General features: G+C 42.9%; 1 protein-coding gene and 2 long non-coding RNA genes across 6 annotated transcripts in view; 2 read left to right on the forward strand and 1 right to left on the reverse strand.

Annotated features, from left to right (window-relative positions):
* The window catches only part of LOC136789464 (transcription factor RFX3-like), a 232222-nt gene that overhangs the window by 79307 nt on the left and 124962 nt on the right, over positions 1-27953 (reverse strand). For all 4 annotated transcript variants that reach the window (XM_066989527.1, XM_066989526.1, XM_066989524.1 and 1 more), the window contains one exon: positions 8030-8285. In XM_066989527.1, coding sequence (XP_066845628.1) covers positions 8030-8254 — 225 coding nt within the window. In that variant the 5' untranslated portion in view covers positions 8255-8285. The remainder of the gene's footprint in view (positions 1-8029; positions 8286-27953) is intronic.
* LOC136789467 (uncharacterized) lies at positions 728-8030 on the forward strand. The gene is made up of 3 exons (XR_010828201.1): positions 728-1171; positions 1989-3538; positions 7752-8030. It is a non-coding gene; the product is annotated as an uncharacterized lncRNA (long non-coding RNA).
* LOC136789466 (uncharacterized) lies at positions 15627-27891 on the forward strand. The gene is made up of 4 exons (XR_010828200.1): positions 15627-16562; positions 25885-25997; positions 26795-26910; positions 27741-27891. It is a non-coding gene; the product is annotated as an uncharacterized lncRNA (long non-coding RNA).

A 27953-nucleotide genomic window follows, 5' to 3' on the forward strand; every position in this document is an offset into this window, starting at 1 on the left:
AACAAAGACGTCCAAAAGAAAGCCTCCTTGGGTGCATATTGGCACATTGGAAGGATATTGTTAGAAATGAGGGGCACAGAAAGCAAGAGGACTTTCATTAAGTATTGCAATGAATGGTGGCCACTATATGAGCTAAATGGCCACTTTATGGATCAATCGACTATAACAGTGTCTTGCAATTAATGTTGTTTTTGAGGAGAGAAGGGAAATAGGATGAAATGTTGTATACTGATAAGTTGTTTCAGCATCTTAGAGGGAAAAGGTATGGAATTAAGTTGGCCCCTGACTGAGCCTTTGGTGTTGGCATTAGAAAAGTACAGGCTGGAGAAAGATAAAGGAAGTGTTAAAAGGGTTGTTGAAGGTGTTAAAGGTGTGGCATGTAGTATTTGACAGAGCTGTTTGAAGTTGAATGAGCAGGGAAAGAGGATGTAGGAATGTTAGTAGTTCTGCCTCAACCTGAGGCTGAGATCTCAAAATCATGGGTGTGACCCCTCTGGCGCAGAAGGATCATGATGGGTCCCAGAGTTGTCATGGAAACAGGAAAAGGCATTTTTATTTGCAGTGCTTTAAATTTAAATTGAGAAAAATGATTGGAATTCATCAATTTTTACACTTACCCAATTTGCCAAGGTCCTTCTTAGGAAGGGACTCGCTGTAAAAAATGGATGCAAAAATTTCTTTTGAACAAGGACAGTCAAGTTTGGTTCATGGTACTAGATTAAAAGGATGCCTTTTTCTGCCTGCCCGTGGCAACTGAAAGCCAGAAACTCTTTGCCTTTGAATGGGAAAATCCTAATAGAGGACGAAAAAAATCAGCTTACTTGGACTGTGTTACCACAGGGGTTCAAGAATAGCCCCACCATATTCAGGAAACAACTAGCCTGTGATCTTGAAGCTTGAAAGACCCCTTCGGGAAAAGGGGACACGGTTGCAATACACAAATGATAGCTACTGAAGAAGAAAAGGAATGGGTATAATGGACTTACTAAAGTTTTTCAGCACTAATTCTGTGAACCCAGCCTCTTTCCTTAGTCATGTTTGCATCAAGACCACGGACACGGTATACTCCAGCTGACCAGACTTAAAGGATACATCCCTAGAAGATGCGGAGGATTGGTATACAGATGGCAGCAGCTTCGTCCACCAGGGATTTTGCCTCACAGGATATGCGGTAACAAACATCAGCCCAAAAGGTGGAAATCGTCGCCTTGATAAGACCTTTTGAGCTGGCAAACATTTGGATAGATTTGAAATATGCCTTTGGTGTGGTGCATGCACACGGGGCAATTTGGAAGGAGAGAGGACTTTTATCTTCCTCAATTAAAGATGCAGAAGAGGCTGATAGCAATTATTTGGGAAGAAGGAAAAAGGAGGCCTAGACAGAAACAGCCCCGGCTAGGCAAGGATCAATGTGCCCTATGTAAGAAATTTGGGCGTTGGAAAAACGAATGCCCGGAATAGAAAAGAAATGGAAAAGGGAACCAGGGAAGGGAGGTGGTGTTTGCGCGTGCAAAAGATGACTGGGGAAGACCGGGGAAATCTACCCCAGCAGATCCACTGGTTATAAAAATGAAGGAGGGAAAGGAGGTGGAACTTATGGTAGATACAGGGGCAACTTATTCGGTTTTAAATAAAGCACTAGTACCTGTAGGAAATGATTATGTCATAGTAAAAGGAGCAACTGGCCAATCAGAAATGGCATACTTTCATAAACTTTTAAATTACAAACTTGGGAAACAGTGGGGCATTCATAAATTTTTATATATGCCCAATTCTCCGGAATCGCTCCTGGGAAGGGACCAATTGGAAAAATTACAAGCGACCATATCATTTAAAAATGGGGAGATTGTTCTGGAGGTAGATGACCAGAAGTATGTGAAGGTACTAAGCCTAATGATATCAACAAACCCTAAAACGAAAGAAGAGGTTAATGAAGGTATCTTGACTAACATGCTTAACACCAGAGCTAACTTGGTTTATCGTTTTAGATCTGAAGGATGCCTTCTTTTGCCTCCCTCTCCATGAAGCCAGACAGAAAATCTTTGCATTTGAGTGGGAAAGCCCTAAGAGTGGGCGCAAAACACAGCTCACATGGACAAGGTTGCCTCAGGGCTTTAAGAACTCGCCCACCTTGTTCGGAGAACAACTTGCAAAGGACTTGGAGAGCTGAGAAGCTCCACCAGGAGAAGGAAGGCTGTTGCAGTACGAAGATGACCTCCTAATAGCCACCCAGACAGAAGAAGCATGTGTGGCCTGGACAGTAAGCCTCCTAAACTTTCTGGGACTCCAGGGGTACCGGGTATCGAAGAAGAAGGCTCAGGTGGTAAAGCAGAAGGTGATCTACCTGGGTTATGAGGTTAGTGCCGGACAACAGACCTTGGGGCAAGATCGTAAAGAAGCGATATGTCAAACCCCGAAACCTGAGACAATAAAAGAACTGCGAACCTTTTTGGGAATGGCGGGGTGGTGCAGACTGTGGATCTATAATTATGGTCTGCTTGTAAAACTGCTGTATGTGCTCATTGCAAATGGGATCAGGGACCTCCAATGGACAAAGGAGGCCACGCGAGCCTTGGACCAACTAAAGAAGGCTCTCATGTCAGCTCCAGCTCTGGGACTTCCAGATGTGAATAAGCCATTCTTCCTCTTCTCCCATGAGAAACAGGGGATTGCCCTGGGAATACTAGCACAGGACCTGGGCCCATATCTAAGGGCAGTTGCTTATTTTTCTAAGCAGCTGGATGCTGCTGCCAAGGGATGGCCGGGATGCCTCAGAGCCGTTGCAGCAGCGGTGCTAAATATCCAGGAAGCATGCAAGTTCACCTTGGGCCAGAAAATGACTGTGCTAATGTCTCACACAGTGTCTGCAGTGCTGGAAGTGAAAGGTGGTCACTGGCTTTCCCCACAAAGGTTCCTAGCAGGCTATCACGGTAGATGATGTAGAAATAGTGGTAATTAACATTGTCAACCCAGCTTCTTTCCTCAGCGGAAACCAAAGGGGAGCCAGTACACCACGACTGCATGGAGACCATCGACCTACTCCAGCTGTATGTGGAAATCTGGTTTACGGATGGGAGCAGCTACGTCATCAGCGGAAAACGACATGCTGGGTATGCAGTTACCACTTGCAAAGAGGTAATAGAATCTGGACCTTTGCCAACAGATACCTCTGCACAAAAAGCCGAGATAATTGCTCCGACACGTGCCTTAGAAATAGCAAAAGGAAAGAAAATAAACATCTATATGGACTCAAGGTATGCATTTGGAGTTGTACATGCACATGGAGCCATCTGGAAAGAAAGAGGACTGTTGAACTCGCAAGGGAAAAACATCAAACATGCAAAAGAAATAATGTGATTATTGGAAGCAGTTCAGCTGCCTGAAAAGGTAGCAGTCATGCACATTAAGGCACACCAAAAGGTGAGCTCAGAATTGGAGGAAGGAAACGATCTGGCCAACAGAGAGGCAAAAGAAGCAGCAAAAGGTGAGGTAGCAACGGAGGGAGCCCTGATTCCAGACGGGCAGATTCCCCTTGAAGGTAAGCCAGTATATAAGAAAAAGGACAGAAAATTAATTGAAAGTCAAAAGGGAGAGTACAACCAAGAGGGATGGGCTATTACCGAAAAAGGGAAAGGGAAATTAGTCATCCCCTCTAATTTGCTATGGTCACTAGTAAGGGAAGAACACCGGAAAACTCATTGGGGAATAAATCCCCTATATAACTATCTGATTGGGAAAATTACGGCTAGGAATTTGTATGCTACTGTCACACAAGTAACCCGACAACGTGACCTCTGCCTCCAGACCAACTCCCAAAATACCCCCAAACTGAAATTGGGCCAAATTGGGAAAGGCCATGGGCCTGGACAACAATGGCAGATTGACTTTTCTGAACTTCCAAGAAAAGGGGGGTATCAATATTTGTCGGTATTAACGAATACCTTTTCAGGTTGGCCAGAGGCAGTACCCACTAGAACTGCCAAAGCCCGAGAAGTAACCAAGGTATTGCTACAAGAAATAATACCGCGCTTCGGAGTTCCAGCCACCATATCCTCAGACCGGGGACCACACTTTATTTCAAAAATAGTGCAGCAAATTAGTCGGCATTTGGGCATAGATTGGGAACGCCACACTCCATACCACCCTCAATCAAGTGGCCAAGTGGAGAAAATGAACCATTTGACCAAACAACAAATTGTAAGGTTAGGGCAAGAAGCTACCTTGCCCTGGCCCCAAGCTCTCCCTAATGCTTGTCAGAAAAAACAGGACTAATGAATAGAAGCTCCTCCCTGGCTGACAAGCATAATCTGTTATTTGTAACTACATACAAGTTTTGAAAGTTTTGATATTAGAAAAAATTGATAATATTATTCTAATTTTATCAGAACAGTCCTTAGACATTCACATATGGTGAAAAATGTAAGGTGATATAAATTCTATTATTTAGAGGGCAGATAATTTTCTAATTAGTCTTCTTGCTGTAGTTGCCCCTCCTTTGATAGCAACTGTCAGTAACCCACCCAGACTCATCTTTCAATTAGGATACAACATGTAATATAGTTTCAAATAGCCAACCAACTGGGGCAAATTGCTCTTCCTACAATGTGACAACAATCTATTCTTGACCCATCCAGAACAAGATGGTCATTTTACAGAGTTGTTTGTCTAAGTGATACGTGGTAGAGAAGGTCTTCTAATTTAGGTACCATCTTGTTTTAGTGCTACTCTTTTCTTAAGAGGCAGGAAAGTAATTTAGTGGAACTAAATAGGCCATCTAAGCAATTGATGTAAAGAAGGGAGATAATAGTATACAACTAAACAACTTTCCTTCATATGTACTAACGAACACTTTTACTAGAATATTATCTGAAAATGCACAATTTCTAGGATTTTGTGCACAAAAATACTAATAGTTCTTGCTGTGGCTTAAAAAGGACAGCTTCGTTTGGGCTCAAAAATCCTGTTTTTATAAAAGTTTCAGAGAAGCTAATATGAATGGAATATTACAAGCAAAACCATCAGATTTAAGGCCCCTAATAAATCTTGAAATTTTGTTAAATTATTAAAAAAAAAAAAAGAAAAAGTGAAGATTAATTCTAGGACCTTTTCAATTTTATTTTTTTTAAATGTACAAAAAAAGAAATTACATAATTTAAAAAAAAAAGTGATTTTTAAGTTTCATTATCTAAAACCCAGTAACACAGACTTTAATCTGTTACCATTCCTTTAACCGAAGTAGAATTATTTGGAATACCTAAAATCTTATCAATATCATGACTAATTTACTAGTTACAAAAATTTAATCATTTGCTTAGTGAGGGTGAATAAAAAAAAATAATTAAATCCTCTGTTGTAAACAGTGAAACAGAAATAAATCTTGATATGGCAAAAGTGTCAGAGGTTATAATAAGCCCGTGCCTGGTTCATGTGTCTCCATGTGAAAATTATCCAAAATTAATTCAAAAGATTTGAATATATTTGCTGAGTATTACATTAGCAAGCCTGCCTGGTTACATATTATTTTGATCTCTTAAATTCTCTGTACAAGTATGAAAAATATTATGATGGTGCAGGCAGGATGAAGATTACAAGTGAAATGAGCTCTAGGTGTCTCGGGTACAATACAAAGTAAAACAGAAGTACTGTGTTGCTCTAGTTTGCCTGGTTTATTTATACGTTCTAGTAAATTTAAAACTGTGTGTTTGACATTACAGGTTAAGTTGAACCTTTTATATTTCACTTGACTCTCAATTGCACCAGTTCAACCCTATATATCAAGAGACTAAAATTATAATAATGAATGTCATTTTGTAGTTTCCCACTTAATATTTTATCAACAAGAAATGCAACAATGTATTTTAATTCCTCCTTTATGTTACTATACACTTGTCCTGGTTTCAGCCAGGATAATTTTCCTCCTAGTAGCTGGTAGGGTGCTATGTTTTGGATTTAGGATGAGAAGAATGTTGATAACACACTGATGTTTTAATTGTTGCAGAGCAGTGCTTACACTAAGCCAAGGACTTTTGAGCTTCTCGCTCTGTCCTGCCAGCGAGCAGGCTAGGGGTGCAGCAGGAGCTAGGAGGGGACAGAGCCAGGACAGCTGACCCAAACTGGCCAAAGGGGTATTCCATACCATCTGACGTCATGCTAAACAATATATAGGGGTGGCTAGCCAGAGTGGGAGGACCAGCTCTTCGGGGATAGGCTGGGCATCGGTCAGCGGGTGGTGAGCAATTGCATTGTGCATCACTTGTTTTGTACACATTAGTAGTAGTAGCACTATCATCATCATCATCATCATCATCATCATTATTATTATTATTATTATTTTATTTTCTGTCTTAATAAACTGTCTCTGTCTCAACCCACAGGCTTCATTTTCCTGTTTCTCTCCCCCATCCCAGAGAGGGAGGGGGGAGGGTGAGCAAATGGCTGTGTGGTGCTTAGCTGCTGGCTGGGTTAAACCACAACAACACTATATATAATACCTTAAAAATGAGAGGAAAACTATTTTAATGGTAAAAACACAATTTTGGAATTCAAATTTAATTTTTATCTGCATTCTTTAAAAAATGATATAGCAAAATAAAAATAACTTAGAGCATCCTAATTAACAGTTTTTCTTGAACAGATGAAGCAAGAGCATAACAGTCAAAGATATGTAATTTAAATTTTGTTTGCATAACACATTATATTTAGAATGAGCACAGCACAAACTTTACTCATGTCTGAGGTAAAAGTTATCAACTACTCTGTTGAATTTCAGAGTATGTATTAGGATACGATTCCTTGTGAACATCAAAATATTTAATGTAGGAAAATTCACTTATAGCTTTTTATTTTGGCCAAAATTTCATTTTATTTCATTTGCAAAAATTGTTATGGAATTTTGATAACATTCAAATGTTTCTAGGATATCAAACTTCAGTCTACTGCTTTTCCTGGATTGACTGAAATTTTCTCATGTTTGCTGACTGCATGTCATCACATTTTTGTAAAGATTATAAAAACTGCAATAATAGAATAGGTGAGTTGGAAGGAACCTACAAAGATCAAGTCTAACTGCAATTACAAAATGATTACAATTGTAATGATTACTGATAACACTGGTTTCCAAAAGTAAAATTATTTAATTTTAGTAGAATTTTGATGAAAACAACCCTACTAAAAATTATTTTAAAATAAATGCTACTTAATTGTGCTATACCTCACTATCAGTCCCTTCATTTTTCAACTTGTTACATTTTTCATCTCATTACTGCAAGTTTCAGAAGTTCTCTTGCACATTATTTACAAATCTCTACAATCAGGTCAGAATGTCATCAAAGGTTTGGTAAGTGTTCCTTAAAGCTATCCAGCAAATCTAGAATAAGCATAAAACCATTTACTTCCCTGGAATTCCTTAAGGGAAAGAAACGTGTTTGTCTTCATGGTTAGGTTTTTATAGTATTAACTATCCTAATTGGAAAGATGCCTTCTGTTACATCCCTTAAGACATTTCCACAATGAGCTTCTGATCTTGAAATAGAACTGAGAACTACCTTAAATAAGTAATGACAGTGAACTAAGATAATATATTCTTAGTATTCTGAAAAAGTATCAAATAGCTTGAAATAAGATACAAACACAACAATAATATGGAGTCAAAAACATAACAAATGAAGTCAAACATCTCTATGAAGAGCTATTTTATTTAAAGTTTATATTAGGTATAAATTGTTTTAATAATATATTTTTTTCTTTTTCAGAAAGAAAAAGTGTCCAAAGAAGCTATTTCAGGCCCTAATCCTAGAAATTTTCAGTCTCATCCACAGTCTTATGCACACAAACATCTCCAATGCACTCACTTGACATTATTCACAAGCACAAAGATAAACTAAATGTAAATATTTGCAAGACAAAGCCATGTATCAAAGATTCTGCCAACATAATATACTTCTGTCTACAGAAACATGTCAGCAAGCAAGACCATCATAGTGACTAAGAAACTAGCCCCAAAGTTTTCACATAGTTCTGGAATACTTACTGTAGCTGGGGATGTCCGCGTTGTATGAGTCACTGAATGACCAGAATTTTCCATTGAACTGCCAATGAGATAGGTCCCTCCTGAGCTGCTAATGAGCTGTCCTCCTTCAATGCCCATCTGAATCCCGCCAGTGCCCACCATACTGTGAGAAGATACCACTGTCGTCCCCTGCGCAGAACTTCCTTGAGTATCAAAGTAATTTCCCCCAGTGTTTTGACTATACATTTGGGTTTCCGTGTAAGGATAAGTTGTTTGACTTGAGGAAAAGAAAAAGAACAAGAACAAAAATAGTGGTTATTTCTATTGTTTAAGTGAGGGCAACATTATTATTGTAGAAAAGAGCGTACAATTGCTATAACCAAACTTAACAATATTGGCATACAACCCTTGCCTCCACAGAAAATAGCATTTCAGTATGTCAAAATGCCAAGTAATTAACTTGGACTCGGAGTTAAACTATTCATTAAACTTAATGGAAGGTTTTTTCAGTCCTATCCAAAGAGGGGTGGAGAAAAGTATGACAAGAATTGAAGAGATGAGTGGGAGATCTCATCCAAGTATTAATATGCTATATAGCAATCTATAAAGCAAACTGTTGTAACTTTTTCCATACTGTAGTTAAAGCTGGATTTTTATTTAAGATGTCAATTATTATGTATACTGTGTATGTTACAAAACTGTAAACAAGACATACAAAAGTTAGCCAAGACTGTCCTATACACAAGAGTCCTATAAATGTTTTGCATTGATTTTAAATTCAGTTAAACTCTCTGGCTGAAGCTCGAAATTTTGAGCTCATTGGTATTTTAGGACATGCTGTTAATTCAGCAGGGTGAAGTTTTAAACTGGACACCAATATGTACAGTGTTATGATGAAAAACTAATAAAACCAAAAGGGACTTACAATTTGTGAAGGGATGAAGAAAGTCAAAAGAAGAAAACAGGAGTAATTTAAGTCAATTTTTTCCAACTATTAAGCATTTGGGCCTCATTAACCACTTAACCTTAAACTTTTCACTTTACTCATGAACCTTATGTCATTCTTCAATTTATAATGACATGCATCATTACCCATTAATGGTTTTTAATTTTTAACTAGCTATTGAACATAGCAAATATTGGGTCCTCTGTACTAACCTAGATTTTCAAACTGATATAGCTCAAAATAAACAAGTAAATAAAACTCGTTAGCTTTTCTAAAATTAAGACCCTAGATTTTTAAATAATTCAAACAGTTCAGCCAAGGTTTCATGATCAAGGAACTTTATACCATGATCTGTGTCACAATAACAGTCAAATGATAAAAATTATTTATTTACCCAATTGATGCTTTTGTCATTTAATCATAAAATCCTATAATTCTGCCTAAAATTAACTGCAACGACCATTTTGAAACCATAACAAAAATCAAGTCTGAACTTCTATGGTATTAACTATGGCCATCATGGATTCTCCCTTGTTCTTCAGAGACAGCAAAAAACTCTAAAATTGAATTTTAATGTCCTAAAAGCTTTTCAGGCTGTGTACTTGTCCTGGTTTCAGTTAGGACAGAGTTAATTTTTCCTCCTAGTATCTGGTAGGGTGCGATGTTTTGGATTAGGATGAGAAGAGCGCTGATAACATGCTGATGTTTTAATTGTTGCAGAGCAGTGTTTACACCAGGCCAAGGACTTTTCAGCTTCTCGATCTGTCCTGCCAGTGAGCAGGCTAGGGGTGCAGCAGGAGCTGGGAGGGGACAGACCCAGGACAGCTGACCCAAACTGGCCAAAGGGGTATTCCATACCATCTGACGTCATGCTAAACAATATATAGGGGTGGCTGGCCGGGGTGGGGGGGCCGGCTGCTCAGGAATAGGCTGGGCATCGGTCAGCAGGTGGTGAGCAATTGCATTGTGCATCACTTGTTTCTTACACATTATTATTATTAATACTATTATCATTATCACTATTATTATTATTGTTATTATTATATTCCTGTCTTAATAAACTGTCTTTATCTCAACTCACCGGCTTCACTTTCCCGTTTTTCTCCCCCATCCCAGAGAGGGAGGGGGGAGGGGGAGCGAACGGCTGTGTGGTGTTTAGCTGCCAGCCGGGTTAAACCACAACAGTACTATATTCCTTACTTTCACAGCTACTTAAGCTAATTTTAAAATTTGTCTTTTATTCTTGGTATTTCAAAAGCTTTAAGAGTATCTGTGAGAAATTCACAGTTCATCTAAAGGGACTGCAGTCAAGTCTACTGAAAACAAATTGAAAAAAAAGGGTGTGGGGAGAAATTCTCGAGAACCTGTATACTCCTTCTTTCCAGACCTAGAATCAAGCTATCTTTTATCACTACAAAAATGTGTGTGCAGGCAAGATCATAGGATGATAGAATCATTAAGGTTGGAAAAGACCTCCAAGATCATCTGGTCCAACCATCCCCCTACCACCAATATCACCCACTAAACCATGTCCCTAAGCACCAAGACCAACCTTTCCTTAAACACCCCCACGGATGGTGACTCCACCACCTTCCTGGGCAACCCATTCCAATGCCTGACTACTCTTCCTCAGAAGAAATTTCTCCTCATTTCCAATATGAACCTAGCCTGGAGCAACTTGAGGCTGTTCCTTCTTGTTCTATCGCTAGTTATCTGCGAGAAGAGGCCGACCCCCAGCTCCCCACAACTTTCTTTCAGGTAGTTGTAGAGAGCAATAAGGTCTCCCCTGAGCCTCCTCTTCTCCCGTATAAACAACCCTAGCTCCCTCAGCCGCACCTCATAAGACTTGTTCTCTAGACCTTTCACCAGCTTCACAGCCCTTCTCTGGACACGCTCCAGGGCCTCGATGTCTTTCTTGTAGTGAGGGGCCCAAAACAGAACACAGTACAAAAGGTGCGGCCTCACCAGAGCTGAGTACAGGGGGACAATCACTTCCCTGGTCCTGCTGGCTACACTATTCCTGATACTAGCCAGGATGCCATTGGCCTTCTTGGCCACCTGGGCACACTGCCGGCTCATGTTCAGGTGAGCATCGACCAACACCCCAGGTCCTTATCCTCTGCACAGCTTTCCAGCCACTCTGCCCCAAACCTGGAGGGCTGCATGGGGTTGTTCTGACCAAAGTGCAGGACGAGTACTTAGCCATTGAATATCCCAAGTTGGAAGGGACCCATAAGGGTCATCGAGTCTAACTCCTGGCTCCACACAGGTATACACACAAAATTTAGACCATATGGCTGAGAGCATAGTCCAACAGGCAACTGAGAGCAACTCCGACAGGCTTCATGCTGTGACTATGTCCCTGGGGAGCCTGTTCCAGTGAGCGACCACACTCCCAGTGAAGAACCTTTTCCTGATATCCAACCTGAACCTCCTCTGTTGCAGCTTGACTATATTCCCTCAGGTCCTATAGCTGGTGACCAGAAATAATAGATCGGCGCCTGGCCCTCCTCTCACCTTTCTGAGGAAGCTGTAGACTGTGATGAGGTCTACAGTACTTCCCTCGACTGACTAGCAAGGCCGTGCTTGATGCACCCCAGGATATGGTTGGCCCACTGGGCTGCTAGAACACACTTCTGGCTCATATTCACCTTGCTTTCAACTAAAACCCTCAGGTCCCTCTCTGTGGTGCTGCTGTCCAGCATCTCTGTACTTGGTCTGGCCGGGATGTTAACTTTCCCTGCAGCAGCCCATACAGTGCTGTGCTGTGCACTTGTAGCTAAAAAAGCAGTGGTATCACACCAGTGTTGTGTCTGCTGCTGAGCAGTGCTGGCACAGCATCAGGACTCTCTCTAACCCTCCTAGGGGGTGGGCAAAAAAGTGAGAAAGAAACATCACCAGGGCAGCTGACCTAAACCAACCAAAGGGATATTCCATACCATATGATGTCACACTCAGCAATAAAAGGTGGAAAAAGGAGGAAGAGGGGAGGGGTGGGCTCTCGTTGTGAAAACGTCTGTCCTCCTCCCGAACACCGGCTACGTGCGTTGAGGCCCTGCTTCAAGGAGGTGGTCAAGCATCGCTCATTTGTGGGAAGTAGAGAGTAATTTCTTTCCTCTGCACTTCCACATAGCCTTTACTTGTTTTGTTTAGTTTTCCCTTTCCCCCTCCCTATTCCCCTTTCCCTTTAGTTAAATGGTTAATTGTTCAGTTAAATTGTTTAGTTAAATCATTTAATTAATAATAATCTTTCCTTAATAATTATTTCTTTTTTCCTCTAATTAAATCATCCTTATCTCAACCCATGAGTTGTTCTTTCCTTTACTTCTTCCCCTTCCATCTAAGGAGGGGGAGTGAGAGAGCGGTTGTGGTGTTCAGCTGCCCAGCATGGTAAAACCACCACAGTCTCTTCGCCCAGTCTGTACATATAGCCAGGGTTGCCCCTTCCGTGGTGCAGGACCCGGCACCTGGTTAGACGTCAGCCAGCTCTCTGAGAACCCTGGGATGAATCCCATCCAGACCCATGGACTTGTATGGATGCAGGTGGAGCAGCAAATCCCACACACATTCAGGGTTGGCTGGGAGTTTATCATTCCCACTGTCACGGTCCTCCATCTCAGAGCACCTGAGGTCCCAAAGTCTATCATCAGTGTTGAAGACAGAGGCGAAGAAGGCATTAAGCGTCTCTGCTTTGCCTATGTCCTTGTTTGTGAGGTGACCATCCCCATCAAGTAGTGGAGCTATGTTTTCTCTGGTCCTCCTTTTTCTGTTCACATATTTAAAAAAGCCCTTTTTATTGTCTCCCACAGACCTGGCCAGCTTCAACTCTAATTGGGTTTTGGCCGCAGTAATTTTCTCCCTACAAAGGCAAACAACGTCCCTGTAGTCCTTCCACATTGCCTGACCCTGCTTCCAGCAGCCATACACTTTCTTTTTATGCCTAAGCTCCAGAAGAACCCTGGTCAGCCAAGCCGGCCTTCTGCCCCACCTACTTGACTTCCGATATTTTGGAATTGCCTGATCCTGTGCTTTTAGGAGGCAGTGCTTAAAGATTGACCAGCACTGATGGACGCCGACACCTTCAAAAGCAGCTTCCCAGGGGACCTTGCTAACTAGTTCCCTTAGCAGCCTGGTCTGCTCTCCCCATATCCAGGGCTGAAGTTTTGGTGGCAGTTTTCCTCCTGCCACCAAAAACTTTAAACTCAACCGCTTCATGGTCACTGTGACTGAGACGGCCTCCAATTGCCACATCCCCCACAAAATCCTCTCTGTTCTCCAGCAACAGATCCAGGAGGGCACCTTTCCTAGTTAGCTCCCTTAGCACTTGGACCAAGAAGTTATCAACGAGGTGCTTTAAGAATCTCCTGCACCTGCTTGTGTCGGCCATGTGATATTCCCAGTTGACGTCTGGCAAGTTGAAGTCCCTCATAAGGACAAGAGCAGTTGATCTTGAGGTATCTCTTAGTTCCTCAAAGAATAATTCATTGGTGTCGTCATCCTGGCAGGGTGGTCTGTAATAGACTCCCATGACAACATCCCCTTTTTATATGTTTGTCCCTTAATCCTTACCCAGAGGCTCTCAACTTTGTCATTGCCAACTGCAAGCTCCACACGGTCCAGCCCCTCCTTTATGTACAGCACCACCCCACTGCCTCGCCTGCCCTGCCTGTCCCTCCTGAGGAGCCTGCAACCATCTACTGCAACACACCAGCCACAGGACTCATCCCACCGGGTTTCACTTACGCCGATGATATTGTAGCTCTGGGACTGGGCCAAGACTTCTAGGTCCTCTAGCTTATTCCTCATACTGCGTGCATTGGTGTAGAAACACTTCAAGTGCGCCTCATTGTACGCAGCACCTTGTGGAGCAGACCAAAGGAACTCACTAGCACACAGTCCCTTGTTTTGTCATGCCCTCCCATAGCTTATCACCAGCAGGCCTGGTTTTATCCCTTTCCCCCTTCAACTCTAGTTTAAAGCCCAATCAATCAGCCCTGCTAACTCCTGTGCAAAAATCCTTTCCCCCCTCTGAGAGAGGTATGTCCCATCTGGTGTCAGCAGGCCTGGTGTCACGTAGACCTTCCCGTGACCCAAAGTTCTGCCAGTGGCACCAGTCTTGGAGCCACATATTTATGAACTGAGTCTGCCTGTCAAGGCATGTTGAACATCATCCCATTGGCCTCTGCCCATTGATCCAACTTGTCCAGGTCCCTCTGCAGGGCCTTCCTACCCTCCGGCAGATCGACACTTGCCCCCCCCTTCCCCCTCGACTTGTTGTCATCTGCAAAGTTACTAAGGGTGCAGGGGTGATTTTCTCTCTGCATATGCTGGCAACTTCCTTGTACTCTCCCTGACTTGTGTCCTTTCTTCCACTGGACATAAACTCTCTTTTTCTCCCAGACACTCAGCAGAATTTCCCTGTTCAGCCATGTCGGTCTTCTTCCCTGCCGGCTCATCTTACAGCATACGGGGACAGCCTGCTCCTATGTCTTTAAGACTTCCTTCTTGAGGAGCGTCCAGCCTTCCTGGACCCCTCTTCCCTTCAGGACTGACTCCCAAGGGACCCTCCTTACCAGCGACCTGAACAATTCAAAGTCTGCCCTCGGGAAGTCCAAGGAAGCAGCTTTACTGACCCCCCGTCCTGACTTCACCAAGAATAGAGAACGCTGCCATTTTGCAGTCACTCTGCCCGAGACAGCTCCTGACCACCACATCACCCACCAGTCCTTCTCTGTTCGTGAACAGCAGGTCTAGCGGGGCACTTCCCCCCTGGTAGGCTCACTAACCAGCTGAGTCAGGAAGCTATCTTCCACCCACTCCAGGAACCTCCTAGACTGCTTCCTCAGGGCTGTATTGTATTTCCAGCATATGTCTGGGAAGTTGAAGTCCCCCACAAGAACAAGCACTGGTGATTGCACGACTTCACCAGCTGCTTGTAGAATGCTTCATCCATCTTTTCATCCTGATTTGGCAGTCTATAACATAACAGACACCCACCAGGATGTCCACCTTGTTGGCCATCCCCCTGATCCTTATCCATAGGGACTCAACCTTATCATTCCCAGCCCTGAGCTAAAAACATCTAAGATGGTTTGAAGAAATCTCCTTAGGAATACCTGATTTATTTTGTTAAGCTGAGGCATCAGTGAATGTCTCCAATGGATGACAAGTCAAACATCTGCTACCAGACATGGTGCTATATGTTTCTTAGAAACAGGTGATTTAATAAACAGCCTTATTTAATAGGGGGTACTTTAGGAGAACATGATGATGGAAGCATGGATGATGTTAGAGGAAATATTTCAACAAGCGTCTGCTGGCCTGATACTAGTGTACTGCTTAGAAACATTTGTAAGCAATAGTAAAAATACATGTTGGCTATAGTTGAAGAGATCTCTGCTCGGGGAGTATCTGGGCATTGGTTGGCAGGTGGTGAGCAATTACATTTAGTAGTAGTAGTAGCAGTAGTCTCAGGATGCGGGGGGGGGGGGGGGGCGGGATGGGGGATTGGGGTTGCGGTCAGTCCATAACACTTCATCTCTTCTGCTCCTTCCTCCTCACACTCTTCCCCTGCTCAAGCAAGAGGTCCCTCCCACAGGGTGCAGTCCTTCACAAACTGCTTCTACATGGTTCCTTCCAATGGGCCGCAGTTATCCAGGAACAGAATTTTGGATGCCTGATTCTTATGGGAGCTTTCTCATAAGCTAAAATCTAAGTAGTCACACGGAGCATTACTAGTCTCTGTTTAGTAAGATCAAAATGAGAACATGCTCAGAGCTGACTCAACTGCTTCTTGAGAGGAGAGTTTCCAGAGTGGAATGTGTTGACAATCCTAAAGTTAGTACAAAGCTTTATAATCTGCACAGTGCAATGGGACAGAATTAATTTTTAGATGTGTGGGGAATTGCAGGCTGGATCTTCAGCCTGTCAGTGTGATGATCTTAGCATCTGACCATCCAAGCCAGCATTCCTACTAGTCTTTTTGTTCCTTTTATCCTTTATAAAAGCTTTTGTGAGTTAACATATGAAGAGTTTAAGTCTGAGTAGTCTTCTCAGACCTTCTGAGCTCATGAGAAGTTTGTTGCATTTAAAAATTATTTCATTTCCTTTGTCTCCAAAGAGTAGTATGGCCCCTTTTAAGGTGATGAAAACTTATTTTTGAGCTACTTGATTCCTGGGACTGCAAGTTCTTTGGAAAAGGAAAGATTTTGATTCTGTTTAGTATAAATGAGCTTTAGGTCTTAGTTTTTAAACTAAATTCCACTAGAAATTGGTAGTTGTGCTGTGCTATCAGCTTTATGAATTTTATAATGCATCGCCAATGTTCTGGCTTTCCTTACTACAATTTTTCTGATGTTATTTTTTACTTGTATCTAAACTAGCAAAACTGCATTTTGAGACTGAGAAATAAGGCAGAACAGAGTGTAATATCGCACTTATGAAAAAGTAAACATAACGGATAATTTTGTATTTGATATTTTTGTAGGTACAAGCCTGTGCAAAAAGTGGATGGAGTTGCAGATGGCTTCACAGGAAGTGGTCAACAGACAGGCACATCTGCTGAACAAACTATAATTGCCCAAAGTCAACATCATCGACAGTTTTTAGGTATGAAAAGATGTGTTGTACTGTTGTATAAATAAAATAAAATCCATTATCACCACTGTGGCGGGTTAACCCTTGTCTGGCCGCCAGGTGCCATCAAGCTGTTCTCTCACTCCCCCTACTCAGCAGAACAGTGGAAGAAAATGCAATGAAAAAGCTTGAGGGTCAAGATAAAGGACAGGGAGATTGCTTACCAACTGCCATCATGGGGAAAACAGACTCAGCTTGGGGAAGATTAATTTAATTTATTGCCAATTAATTACAAAGTATGATTGTGAGAACTAAAACCAAAACTAAAACGACCTTCCCCCTACCCCCCATTCTTCCCAGGCTCAGCTTCACTCCCGATTCTTCTGCCTTCCATCCCCTGAGCGGTGCGGGGGCGGGGCGGGGCGGGGCGGGGGGGGGGGGGGGAATAGGGGTTGTGGTCAGTCCATAACACTTCATCTCTTCTGCTCCTTCCTCCTCACACTCTTCCCCTGCTCAAGCAAGAGGTCCCTCCCACGGGGTGCAGTCCTTCACAAACTGCTTCTACATGGTTCCTTCCCATGGGCCGCAGTTATTCAGGAACAGACTGCTCTAGCCTGGGTCCACTATGGGTTGCAGTTCTTGCCAGAAAACCTACTCCTGCATGGGCTCTTATCCATAGGATGCAGTTCCTGCCAGGGGTCTGCTCCAGCATGGGCTCTCCACAGGCTACAGCCTCCTTCAGGCCATATCCACCTGCTCCAGTGTGGGGTCCTCCTCGGGCTGCAGGGTGGATATCTGCTCCAATGTGTTCCTCCATGGGCTGTAGAGGACAGCCTGTTTCACCATGATCTTCTCCATGGGCTGCAGGGGAGCCTCTGCTTCAGCGCCTGGAGCACCTCCTCCGTCTTCTTCTTCACTGACATTGGTGTCTTCAGGGTTGTTTCTCTCACTCCACTCCTCTCTTACACAGCTGCCATGCAGTGTTTTTCTGTTTTTTTTTTTTTTTTTTTTTTAAACCTTTCTTAACTATGCTTTCACAAAGGTGCCACCAGCTTTGCTGTATGGCTTGCAGCGGGTCCCTTTTGGAGCCAGCTGGAACAGGCTGTGTTCAACATGGGGGCAGCTCCTGGTCTCTTCTCACAGAGGCCACCCTGCAGCCCCCTGCTGGCAAAACCTTGCCACGTAAGCCCAATACAGCCATGAACATCGTCATGCAAATACAGTAATTATTTTTAGTTATGTTGCCCTGTTTAAAACACTCACTGATAACAGAACAAAAAAGTTACTGAAAGGAGCTTAATATTCTATATTGTAAGACATGCAATATTTAATATGCATCATACAGACATAAAATGAAAAATGTGAAAAGACTATTAGCATTGCAATATATTTTAAATCTACCATGCAATTTCCATGAAGCATTTTATACAAAAAAATGCAGGCTGAAAATCCTACCCTAAAAGCTTAGTAATTTTCACTGGCTTCCCAATTCACACAGAATCACACAAAATCACAGAGAATGGTTTAGGTTGGAAGGGAGCTCTGGAGATTATCTGGTCCAACTCCACTGCTCAAGCAGGGACACATACAGCAGGTTGCCCAGGATCCTTGGCTGCATAAAAAGAAGAGTGGCCAGCAGGTTGAGGGAGGGGATTCTCCCCCTCTCCTCTGCCCTTGTGAGACCCCACCTGGAGTACTGTATCCAGCTCTGAGGCCCCCAGCACAAGAGAGACATGGACTTGTTGGAGTGGGTCCAGAGGAGGGCTACAAAAATGATCAGAGGGATGAAACACCTCTTCTATGAAGACAGGCTGAGAGACCTGGGGTTGTTTAGCCTAGAGAAGAGAAGGCTCCGGGGATACCTTATTACAGCCTTTCAATATTTAAAGTGGGCCTATAAGAAAGATGGAGAGAGACTTTTTACAAAGGCGTATAGTGGTAGGACAAGGCATAATGGTCTTGCTCTGGTTTCAGCTAGGATAGAGTTAATTTTCGTCACGGTGGCTGGTATGTGCCATGTTTTGGATTTAGGAGAAAAATAATGTTGATAACACACTGATGTTTTAGTTGTTGAAGAGCAGTGCTTACACAGAGGCAAGGGCTTTTCAGCTTCTTATGCCAGCGAGAAGGCTGGGGGTGCACAAGAAGCTGGGTGGGGACAGAGCCAGGACAGCTGACCCAAACTGGACAAAGGGATATTCCATGCCATATGACATCATGCTGAACAATAAAAATGGGGAAGGTTGGGCGGGGGAGGGACCTCTGCTCAGGGAGGGACTGAGCATTGGTCGGCAGATGGTGAGCAATATCTAAAGCCAGGTTTTGCCACTTTGTATATAGTATGTGCTCATATTACACCGACAATGAACGTAAAACGGTATTTGTACTCAGTATAGCCATCATTTTTGCACTTCAGGAACCTTACTATGGAAGCTATTAACAAGCACACCCTTTACTCCAGACAAGTTAAAATAGCTTTGGAAAACTTTGAATATTCTGGAGATGTTGAAACTAGCATGATCTATGTTTCCTACGTGTTTCAACTTTTGTCTATGGTTATGGTATATCTATTTAAAAATACCAACCAGAGATTTTCCCTGAGGCAGGATGGTTATGGGTGGCAAGGTGTGTGGGAGGATATAGGCAGGTATCTATCATGATTGCCACTTCCAATGGTTTTGGAATTCACCCCTGAACAAGTACAGAATCCTGAAAAACTCATAGAATGTTTTAAAAATGTATGCTCATATCCTGGCAATGCCGGAGATTTACAGCTTGCCGCACTGTGCTGGGGTCTTTGCCTGTGCCTATCAAACACTCTTCAATGCTATTCAGCACCTTCAAGAGGAAGAATATGCCTCTGGATCTGTTCCAAGCCTCGCAACAGGCCACTCCAACCCCTGTGACAGGTCCTGTGGCTGAACCAGAGAACCAACCCGTGCTGGTATCTGCCACCCCTATACACAAGACGAAACAAAGGATGCGAAAGTCAGCTCATTTAGCAAGGGAAGAAACTCCTACTAAGAAGGGGACAGAGGAAGAAGAGGATGAGGCAGGCTATTCAGAAGCAGGGCCATCACGGGAACAGGAAGAGAAAGAGGCAGATCTCATAAACGTGGCACTAACCACCTGATCCCTATTCCTGGGTGAGCTGTGAGATGTGCAAAAAGATTTCATCCATCATCCACTGAGCACATTGTCACCTGGCTGCTCTGATGCTGAGATAATGGGGCCAGTAGCCTGGAATTAGAGGACAGAGAAGATGAGCAACTGGGATCTCTCGCTAGGGAAGGGGGCACTGATAAAGAGATTGGAAAGGGGGCACAAGTCCTCAGCCTCTGTAAGTGACTCCAGTCAGGCGCGAAGAACAGGTGTCCCTTCAAGGAAGATGTAATATGTCACCCAGGCAAGTGGAACACTATGGAGAGAGGTATCTAGTACCTGCGGGAATTACTTGTGCTGGAGGTGATTTATGATGACCTGGACAACGAACAGCTATCCAAAGATCCAGATGAAGTCCAGTGCACGCGACCCACGTGGAGGAAATTTGTATGGAGTGCACCATCGTTGTACCCTAGCTCATTGGCAGTAATGACATGGAAAGATGGAAAGGACCACACAGTGAATGAATTGGCTGGACAATACTGGCAGTACGAAGAAAGTCTCTTCTTCCCTATGGAACTGCATCTCTGCTGTGGAGAAACTTTCTCAAGCAGTTCATCAACTCAAAGAATGCTTTGGAGAAACTTTCCCAAGAGGTCCACCAACTTAAAGAGAATATATCTTCCTCCCCACATGTACGAAACAGTATCTCAGCTATTAGAAATGAGAGTCCCTCTGCTCAAGAAATGGGATATAGTGGGTACACACCCCGTGCCACCCTGTGGTTTTACCTACGTGACCATGGAGAGGACATGAGGAAGCAGGATGGAAAATCTACCTTGACCATAGAGGCACGGGCACATGAGTTGTAAGGAAAAAGAATTGCAAAAGGGGGTTCTTCTGGGAAAACTACTGATCCAGTTTCCAGTGAGCAGTCCCCCAGACAGAGTAATGAATGCTATGACCAGGACTGGAGGGGCCCTGCCTCCAGACAGGTAGAGGAAAAGGACTTTATTGGACTCTGTGGATTTGATGGCCTGGCACGTCAGACCCACAGAAGTATAAGGCTCTAGGGGACACAGGTGCACAGTATACCCTAATGACATCAAGCTATAAAGGGACAGAACTCATCTGTATCTCTGGAGTGACAGGGGGATCCCAACAGCTAACTGTATTGGAGGCCGAAGTGAGTCTAACTGGGAATGAGTGGCAAAAGCATCCCATTGTGACTGGCCCAGAGGCTCTGTGCATCCTAGGCATAGACCACCTAAGGAGAGGGTACTTTGAGGACCCAAAAGGGTACAGGTGGGCTTTTGGTATAGTTGCCTTGGAGACGGAAGAAATTAAAAAGGTGTCTAACTTGCCCAGTCTCTCAGAGGACCCTTCTGTTGAGGGCTTGCTCAGGGTTAAAGAAAAACAGGTGCCAATCCGTTACCACAACGGTGTACCAGCAGCAACATCGCACCAACCGAGACTCCCTGATTCCCATCCATAAGCTGATTCGTTGACTGGAGAGCCAAGGAGTGACCACCAAAACTCGCTTACCCTTTCATAGTCCCATATGGCCAGAGCAGAAGTCTATTGGAGAGTGGAGGCTAACAGTGGATTATTGTGGCCTAAATGAAGTCACACCACTGCTGAGTGCTGCAGTGCCAGACATGCTGGAACTTCAATAAAACTGGAATCAAAGGCAGCCAAGTGGTACGCCACAACTGATATCGCTAATGCATTTTTCTCCATCCCTTTAGCAGCAGAGTGGAGGCCACAGTTTGCTTTTACTTGGAGGGGCATCCAGTACATGTGGAATCGACTGCCTTGGGGTGGAAACACATCCCTACCGTTTGCCATGGACTGATCCAGTGTGCACTGGAACAGGGGGAAGCTCCTGAACGCCTGCAGTACATTGATGACGTCCTCGTGTGGGGCAACACAGCAGAAGAAGTTTTTGAGAAAGGGAAGAAAATAGTCCAAATCCTTCTGAAAGCCAGTTTTGCCATAAAACAAAGTAAGGTCAAAGGACCCGCACATGAGATACATTTTTCAGGAATAAAATGGCAAGATAGATGGTCATCGTCAGATCCCAGTGGATGTGATCAACGAAATAACATTTATGTCTCCACTAACTAGCAAAAAGAAACACAAGCTTTCTTAGGCATTGTGGGTTTTTGGAGAATGCACATTCCAAATTACAGTCTGATTGTAAGCCCACTCTATCAAGTGACCCGTAAGAAGAATGATATCAAATGGGGCCCTAAGCAATGATATGCCTTTGAACTAATTAAATGGGAGATAGTTCATGCAGTAGCCCTTAGGCAGTCCATGCAGGACGAGGTAAAAAATGTGCTCTACACCACAGCTGGGGAGAATGGCCCCACCTGGAGCCTCTGGCAGAAAACATCAGGGGAGAGTCAAGGTCAACCCCCAGGGTTTTGGAGTCAGGGATACAGAGGATCTGAGACCTGCTATACTCCAACTGAAAAAGAGATATTGGCAGCATATGAAGGGGTTCGAGCTGCTTCAGAAGTGGCTGGTACTGAAGCATAGCTCCTCTTGGCACCTCGACTGCCGGTGCTGGGCTGGATGTTCAACTGATGCTACGTGGAGGAAGTAGGTTGCACTGATCACACAAGAAGCTCGAATAGGAAACTCCAGTCGCCCAGGAATTTTGGAAGTGATCACGGACTGGCCAGAAGGCAAAGATTTTGGAATATCACCAGAGGAGGAGGTGACACGTGCTGAAGAGGCCCCGCTGTATAACAAGATACCAGAAAATGAGAAGCAATGTGCCCTCTTCACTGATGGGTCCTGCCGTATTGTGGGAAAGCATTGGAAGTGGAAGGCTGCTGTATGGAGTCCTACATGACAAGTTGCGGAAACTGCTGAAGGAGAAGGTGAATCGAGCCAATTTGCAGAAGTGAAGGCCATCCTGCTGGCTTTAGAAGTTGCTGAATGGGAAAAGTGGCCAGTGCTCTATCTCTATAGTGATTCATGGATGGTAGCAAATGCCCTGTGGGGGTGGTTACAGCAATGGAAGCAGAGCAACTGGCAGCGCAGGGGCAAGCCCATCCGGGCTGCTGCACTGTGGCAAGAAATTGCCGCCCGGGTAGAAAACCTAGTTGTAAAAGTATTCTATGTAGATGCTCATGTACCTGAGAGTCAGGCCACTGGAGAACATCAAAACAACCAGCAGGTGGATCAGGCTGCTAAGATTGAAATGGCTGAGGTGGATCTGGACTGGCAACATAAGGGTGAATTATTTATGGCTTGGTGAGCCCATGACACCTCAGGCCATCAAGGCAGAGATGCAACATACAGATGGGCTCATGATCGATGGGTGGACCTGGCCATGGGCACCATTGCACAGGTTATCTATGAATGCGAAACATGTGCTGCAAACAGACAAGCCAAGCGTTTAAAGCCTCCCTGGTATGGAAGATGATGGCTGAAATATAAATACGGGGAGGCCTGGCAGACTGATTATATCATACTCCCACAAACCTGCCAAGGCAAGCACCATGTGCTTACAGTGGTGGAAGCAACCACCGGATGGCTGGAAACATATCCCGCGCCCCATGCCACCACCCAGAACACTATCCTGGGCCTTGAGAAGCAAGTCCTATGGCATCATGGCACCCCAGAAAGAATTGAGTCAGACAATGGGACTTATTTCCGAAACAACCTTATAGATACCTGGGCCAAAGAGCATGACACTGAATAGGTATGTCACATCCCCTATCATGCACCAGCCTCCGGGAAAATCAAAAGATGCAATGGGCTGAGACATTCAAACATTGGGATGCGCATTTAGCAAAGGCCACCTGGTTAGTCAACACTAGAGGATCTGCCAACTGAGCCGGACCTGCCCAATCAAATCTCATACGTACTGTAGAAGGGGATAAAATCCCTGTAGTGCACATAAAGAACATGCTGTGGAAGACAGTCTGGGTTATTCCTGCCTCGAGCAAAGGCAAACCTGTCTGTGGGATTGCTTTTGCTCATGGACCTGGGTGCACTTGGTGGGTAATGCAGAAGGATGGGGAGGTCCGGTGTGTACCTCAAGGGGATTTGATGTTGAGAAAGAATAGCCCACGATTTGAATTGTATTATGTTAATTGCTGTATAATACTGCATGTAATCACTACTATGGTTGCTATATGTCCCATCAGCAGTATTACAGTAAGAGTCACCCAGATTAATGAAGAATGTATTTTGATGGAACTGAGCGAAGTGCAGCAGTGATAGAACCAGACAAGCGCAGCGGTGATGGAGCCAGAGCTGGCCTCAGCATGCAACAATTCAACACCACACCCCATCTCTCTTGCCCTGAAGGATTGTTATGACAGATGGAACCCGGAGTCATGGACTAAACGAACTCCATAGACATTTTAGAGTGACGGCCCATATACTAAGGGAATGATATCTGTGTGTGCATATATCAAAAGACAGAAAAGTGGTGATTAATTGGGATGCATTGGAAAGTGGGACCCGAGCATGATGTAAAGGGTATGGAATAAGGGGTGGATCTTGTCCTGGTTTCGGTTGGGATAGAATTCATTTTCTTCATAGCCACTGGTATGTGCCATGTTTTGGATTTAGGAGAAAAATAATGTTGATAACACACCGATGTTTTAGTTGTTGAAGAGCAGTGCTTACACAGAGGCAAGGGCTTTTCAGCTTCTTATGCCAGCGAGAAGGCTGGGGGTGCACAAGAAGCTGGGTGGGGACAGAGCCAGGACAGCTGACCCAAACTGGCCAAAAGGGATATTCCATACCATATGGTGTCATACTGAACGATAAAAACTGGGAAGGTTGGGTGGGGGGGAGATCTCTGCTCGGGGAGTTACTGGGCATTGGTCGGCAGGTGGTGAGCAATTACATTTTGCATCACCTGTTGTATATACATTTATGTATAGTAGTAGTAGTAGTCTCAGGATTATTTTCTCTTCCTTTTCTGTTCTATGTAACTGTCTTTATCTCAACCCACAAGTTTTGTGATTTTTATTTTCAATTCTCTCCCCTATCCCAGTGGGGGGGGGGGGGGGGGGGGAGGGGGGGGGGGGAGTGAGTGTATGGCTGTTTGGTGCTTAGCTGCCTGCCAGGTTAAACCACAACAGGTTTTAAACTAAAAAAGGGTAGATTTAGATTAGATATAAGGATGAAATTCTTTACTATGAGGGTGGTGAGGCACTGGAACAGGCTGCCCAGAGAAGTTGTGGATGCCACATCCCTGGAAGTGTTCAAGGCCAGGTTGGATGGGGCTTTGAGCAACCTAGCCTAGTGTGGGAGGTGTCCCTGCCCATGGTGGGGCGGGGGGGGGTGGGGGGGGGGGTGGGGGGGGTGGGGTGTCCAGCCTTCCCATGTCTAGGAGGCTTTTGAATATCCTCAAGGAGAGAGACTCCACAACCTCTCTGTGTAACCTGTTCCAGTGTTCTGCCACCTGCACATAAAATGGGATTATATTATATATATATTGCATTTGTTGATGTAACTGATCTTATTGATTTCCCATCTGTGGAAACAAATGGTAATTTAGTAATTTGCTAAAGTAAAAAAGCCTATTAAATATCTTATTGCAATAATTGTACACTTAGTTTTGAGTTCATACATTGATATTTTGAAGATCCACATTCTTTGGCCTAGCCTTGCTGTTACTGAAATCATTGGGAACCTTAGGCTATAGTTCACGTTTTTGAATTTTTCCTTCCACGTTCTCCCTGGTTGACAATATATTCCCCCACTTGGCCCCATACTAGTGTATCTCTTAGAAACATTTGTGAGCAATAGTAAACGTACATGTTGGCTATAGTTGAAAGTCTTGTAAATTTCAAATAAATATATGCTGCTGAGTCTAGGAAACCCTTACATTCATGACAATACAAAAACTATTCAACTGATAAAAACAAAAAAACATTTAATAGTATTAACCTCTTATATTCTGCTTTATCCTGTCATATTCTTTGATATCTTAGCTTTTTTTTTATATACAGATACAATATATGTGTGAAATCATTTTAATCTGCTACCTGCCAAGAATAACTTAATATCTCCTTTTGTTTAAAAAAAAATAGCTAGCTGGTTTGTTAACAATTTTTTTTTGCAACATTAAAATATATTAAATATGAAAGACATTCCTCTTTGGGCATTATGTCCTTCTAGACTTTATATATTTACATCATTCTTAAATCTTTTCTAATTGAGCTGTAGTTGGCACCATTCACAATGGTTTTCTTCTGTTATGTTGTCATGGAAACAGATACATCTCGAATACTTCCAGAGTTTGGAGAAGTTGAAATATCTTCTCTACCAGATGGTACTGCTCTTGAAGACATAAAATCATTGCAAAGTCTTTATCGAGAGCACTGTGAGGTAAGGGAAAAAAGGCATTCACATAAATCATTCTTCATTGAAAATTCATGTCTTCTAGTGAGAATCAGTACAACTGGATGACTGACACAAAACATACTACAGGCAGGCTATTGATATCTGATGTGCTAACCAAATAGTTTGCTTATTTCATTAAAAATGAAATTGGAAAAACGATTTCTCTGAAATTTCTCTTTACCAGGAAAGAAAAAAATGTGTAATAGAATACTGAGACTGGAATATAATAATGCATATATTTGGAGATTTTTAGATAAATTACACTTTAGATATATGCAGAGCTTTGCTTTTGTTTATAGGGGTTGAAATCAGATTAAATTATTGTTTCTAGCATTTATGTTAAAAACAAGCTCGCTATTTTCTTCAAGTTTTAAAGAAACAAGTTGTTTAAGGTTGTTAACATTTCATATTAAATAATGTCTTAAAATTATTGTTGAAGGTGCCTGAAAAAATTTAATGAAGTAAAAAAATTAATGAAATAGCAATTTTCCTACGTGTTTTTAATAGTGTTAAAAGTTCTGTTTAGGTGAAGTCACCTGATATGTTTCCTTAAGCTCTTTTCTGGAGAATTCTTTCTATTTTCACTTGGACTGATCTGAGTCTGTGCACACTAGTAAAATTCATCGCTAAAAAGCTATTAAAATACATTGTTTATTTATAAATCTAATTTTTTATCACTTTTTCTGAAAAATGACTAAGGGGAGGGGAGAGCTATACCACTGGAAGGAGCTGGAGGAGAAAAATGGCAGAAGACTATCTGCACTTGTTTTATATTGTTTTAGGCAATAGTGGATGTTGTTGTGAATCTTCAGTTTAGCCTGATAGAAAAATTGTGGCAAACTTTCTGGCGCTATTCTCCTTCTGCTCCAGCTGATGGCACTGGTATTATTGAAGCAAGGTCAGTATATGTCTCTCTTAAATAAATAATAATTTATTATTATATTGTTTACTATTATTTATAATTTAATAAACAGCCCTGTTTAATAGAGGGTACTTTAGGAGAACATGATGATGGAAACGTGGATGATGTTAGAGGATACATTTCAGCAAGTGTTGGCTGGGGGGGGTTGGAACACTGAAACCACCGCCACCGCCGCCGCCACCGCCGCCGCCCCCCCCCCCCCCCCCCCCCAAAAAAAAATAATGGACAGGAAAAAGTAGATGTTAGTAAGATAAGGAAAAGAACAAAGACATGAGGCCATCGTTGACAGTAAAAATACCCCTGATCAGAAGAAACTAAACTATTCTATTCTATTCTAAATGATGTCAGCAAGACAAACCTCACTTAGCTTCCTGACTCTTCCAAAACTAGTTGTTTTATTCATGTTTCCAGATCTCATGATTTACTAACCAAGGCCAGTAAATGTCTCTCTTTACTCTATCATCATAATATAACAGCAGGTGTCAAATCAAAGCCTTGAAATGACTGTATACATCTTCCATTTTTTCCTTTGTTTGGATGACTATAGTCAAAGTATCTTTACACAGTATACTGTCCCGTTCTTTTAAATTCCAAGGACCATTTTTATGCTACCTCTGCATAATTTATGGGCTGGAGCTGAACTTTGGAGGCCATTTTTCCCCAGTTTCATATGAACAAGGTAAAGAGGTTCAATTGGATGTAACTGAGACTTTTATAAAGTTTTTATTAAATAAGCAAAGTCCATTGTACTTATCTGTATGTAAATGCATTTTCACTTATTAATTTGTTACTTTTATTCACGCCAGCAACCTGACTGAAATAGAAAGTCGACTTCCAAAAGGAAAACTGATTGCTCTGTGCAAAAATGAGTCTATTCTGAAATGGATTTGTAATTGTGACCATGTGATGTACCAGGCTTTGGTGGAGATTCTCATTCCTGATGTCCTTAGACCTATTCCTAGTAAGTTAAACACAGATAACACCTCATAAGAATTTTGGTTTGGTTTGTTTTATGTGGT

This window comes from Anser cygnoides, unplaced genomic scaffold, assembly GCF_040182565.1.
Source record: "Anser cygnoides isolate HZ-2024a breed goose unplaced genomic scaffold, Taihu_goose_T2T_genome scaffold_46_1, whole genome shotgun sequence".
Classification (NCBI taxonomy): domain Eukaryota; kingdom Metazoa; phylum Chordata; class Aves; order Anseriformes; family Anatidae; genus Anser; species Anser cygnoides.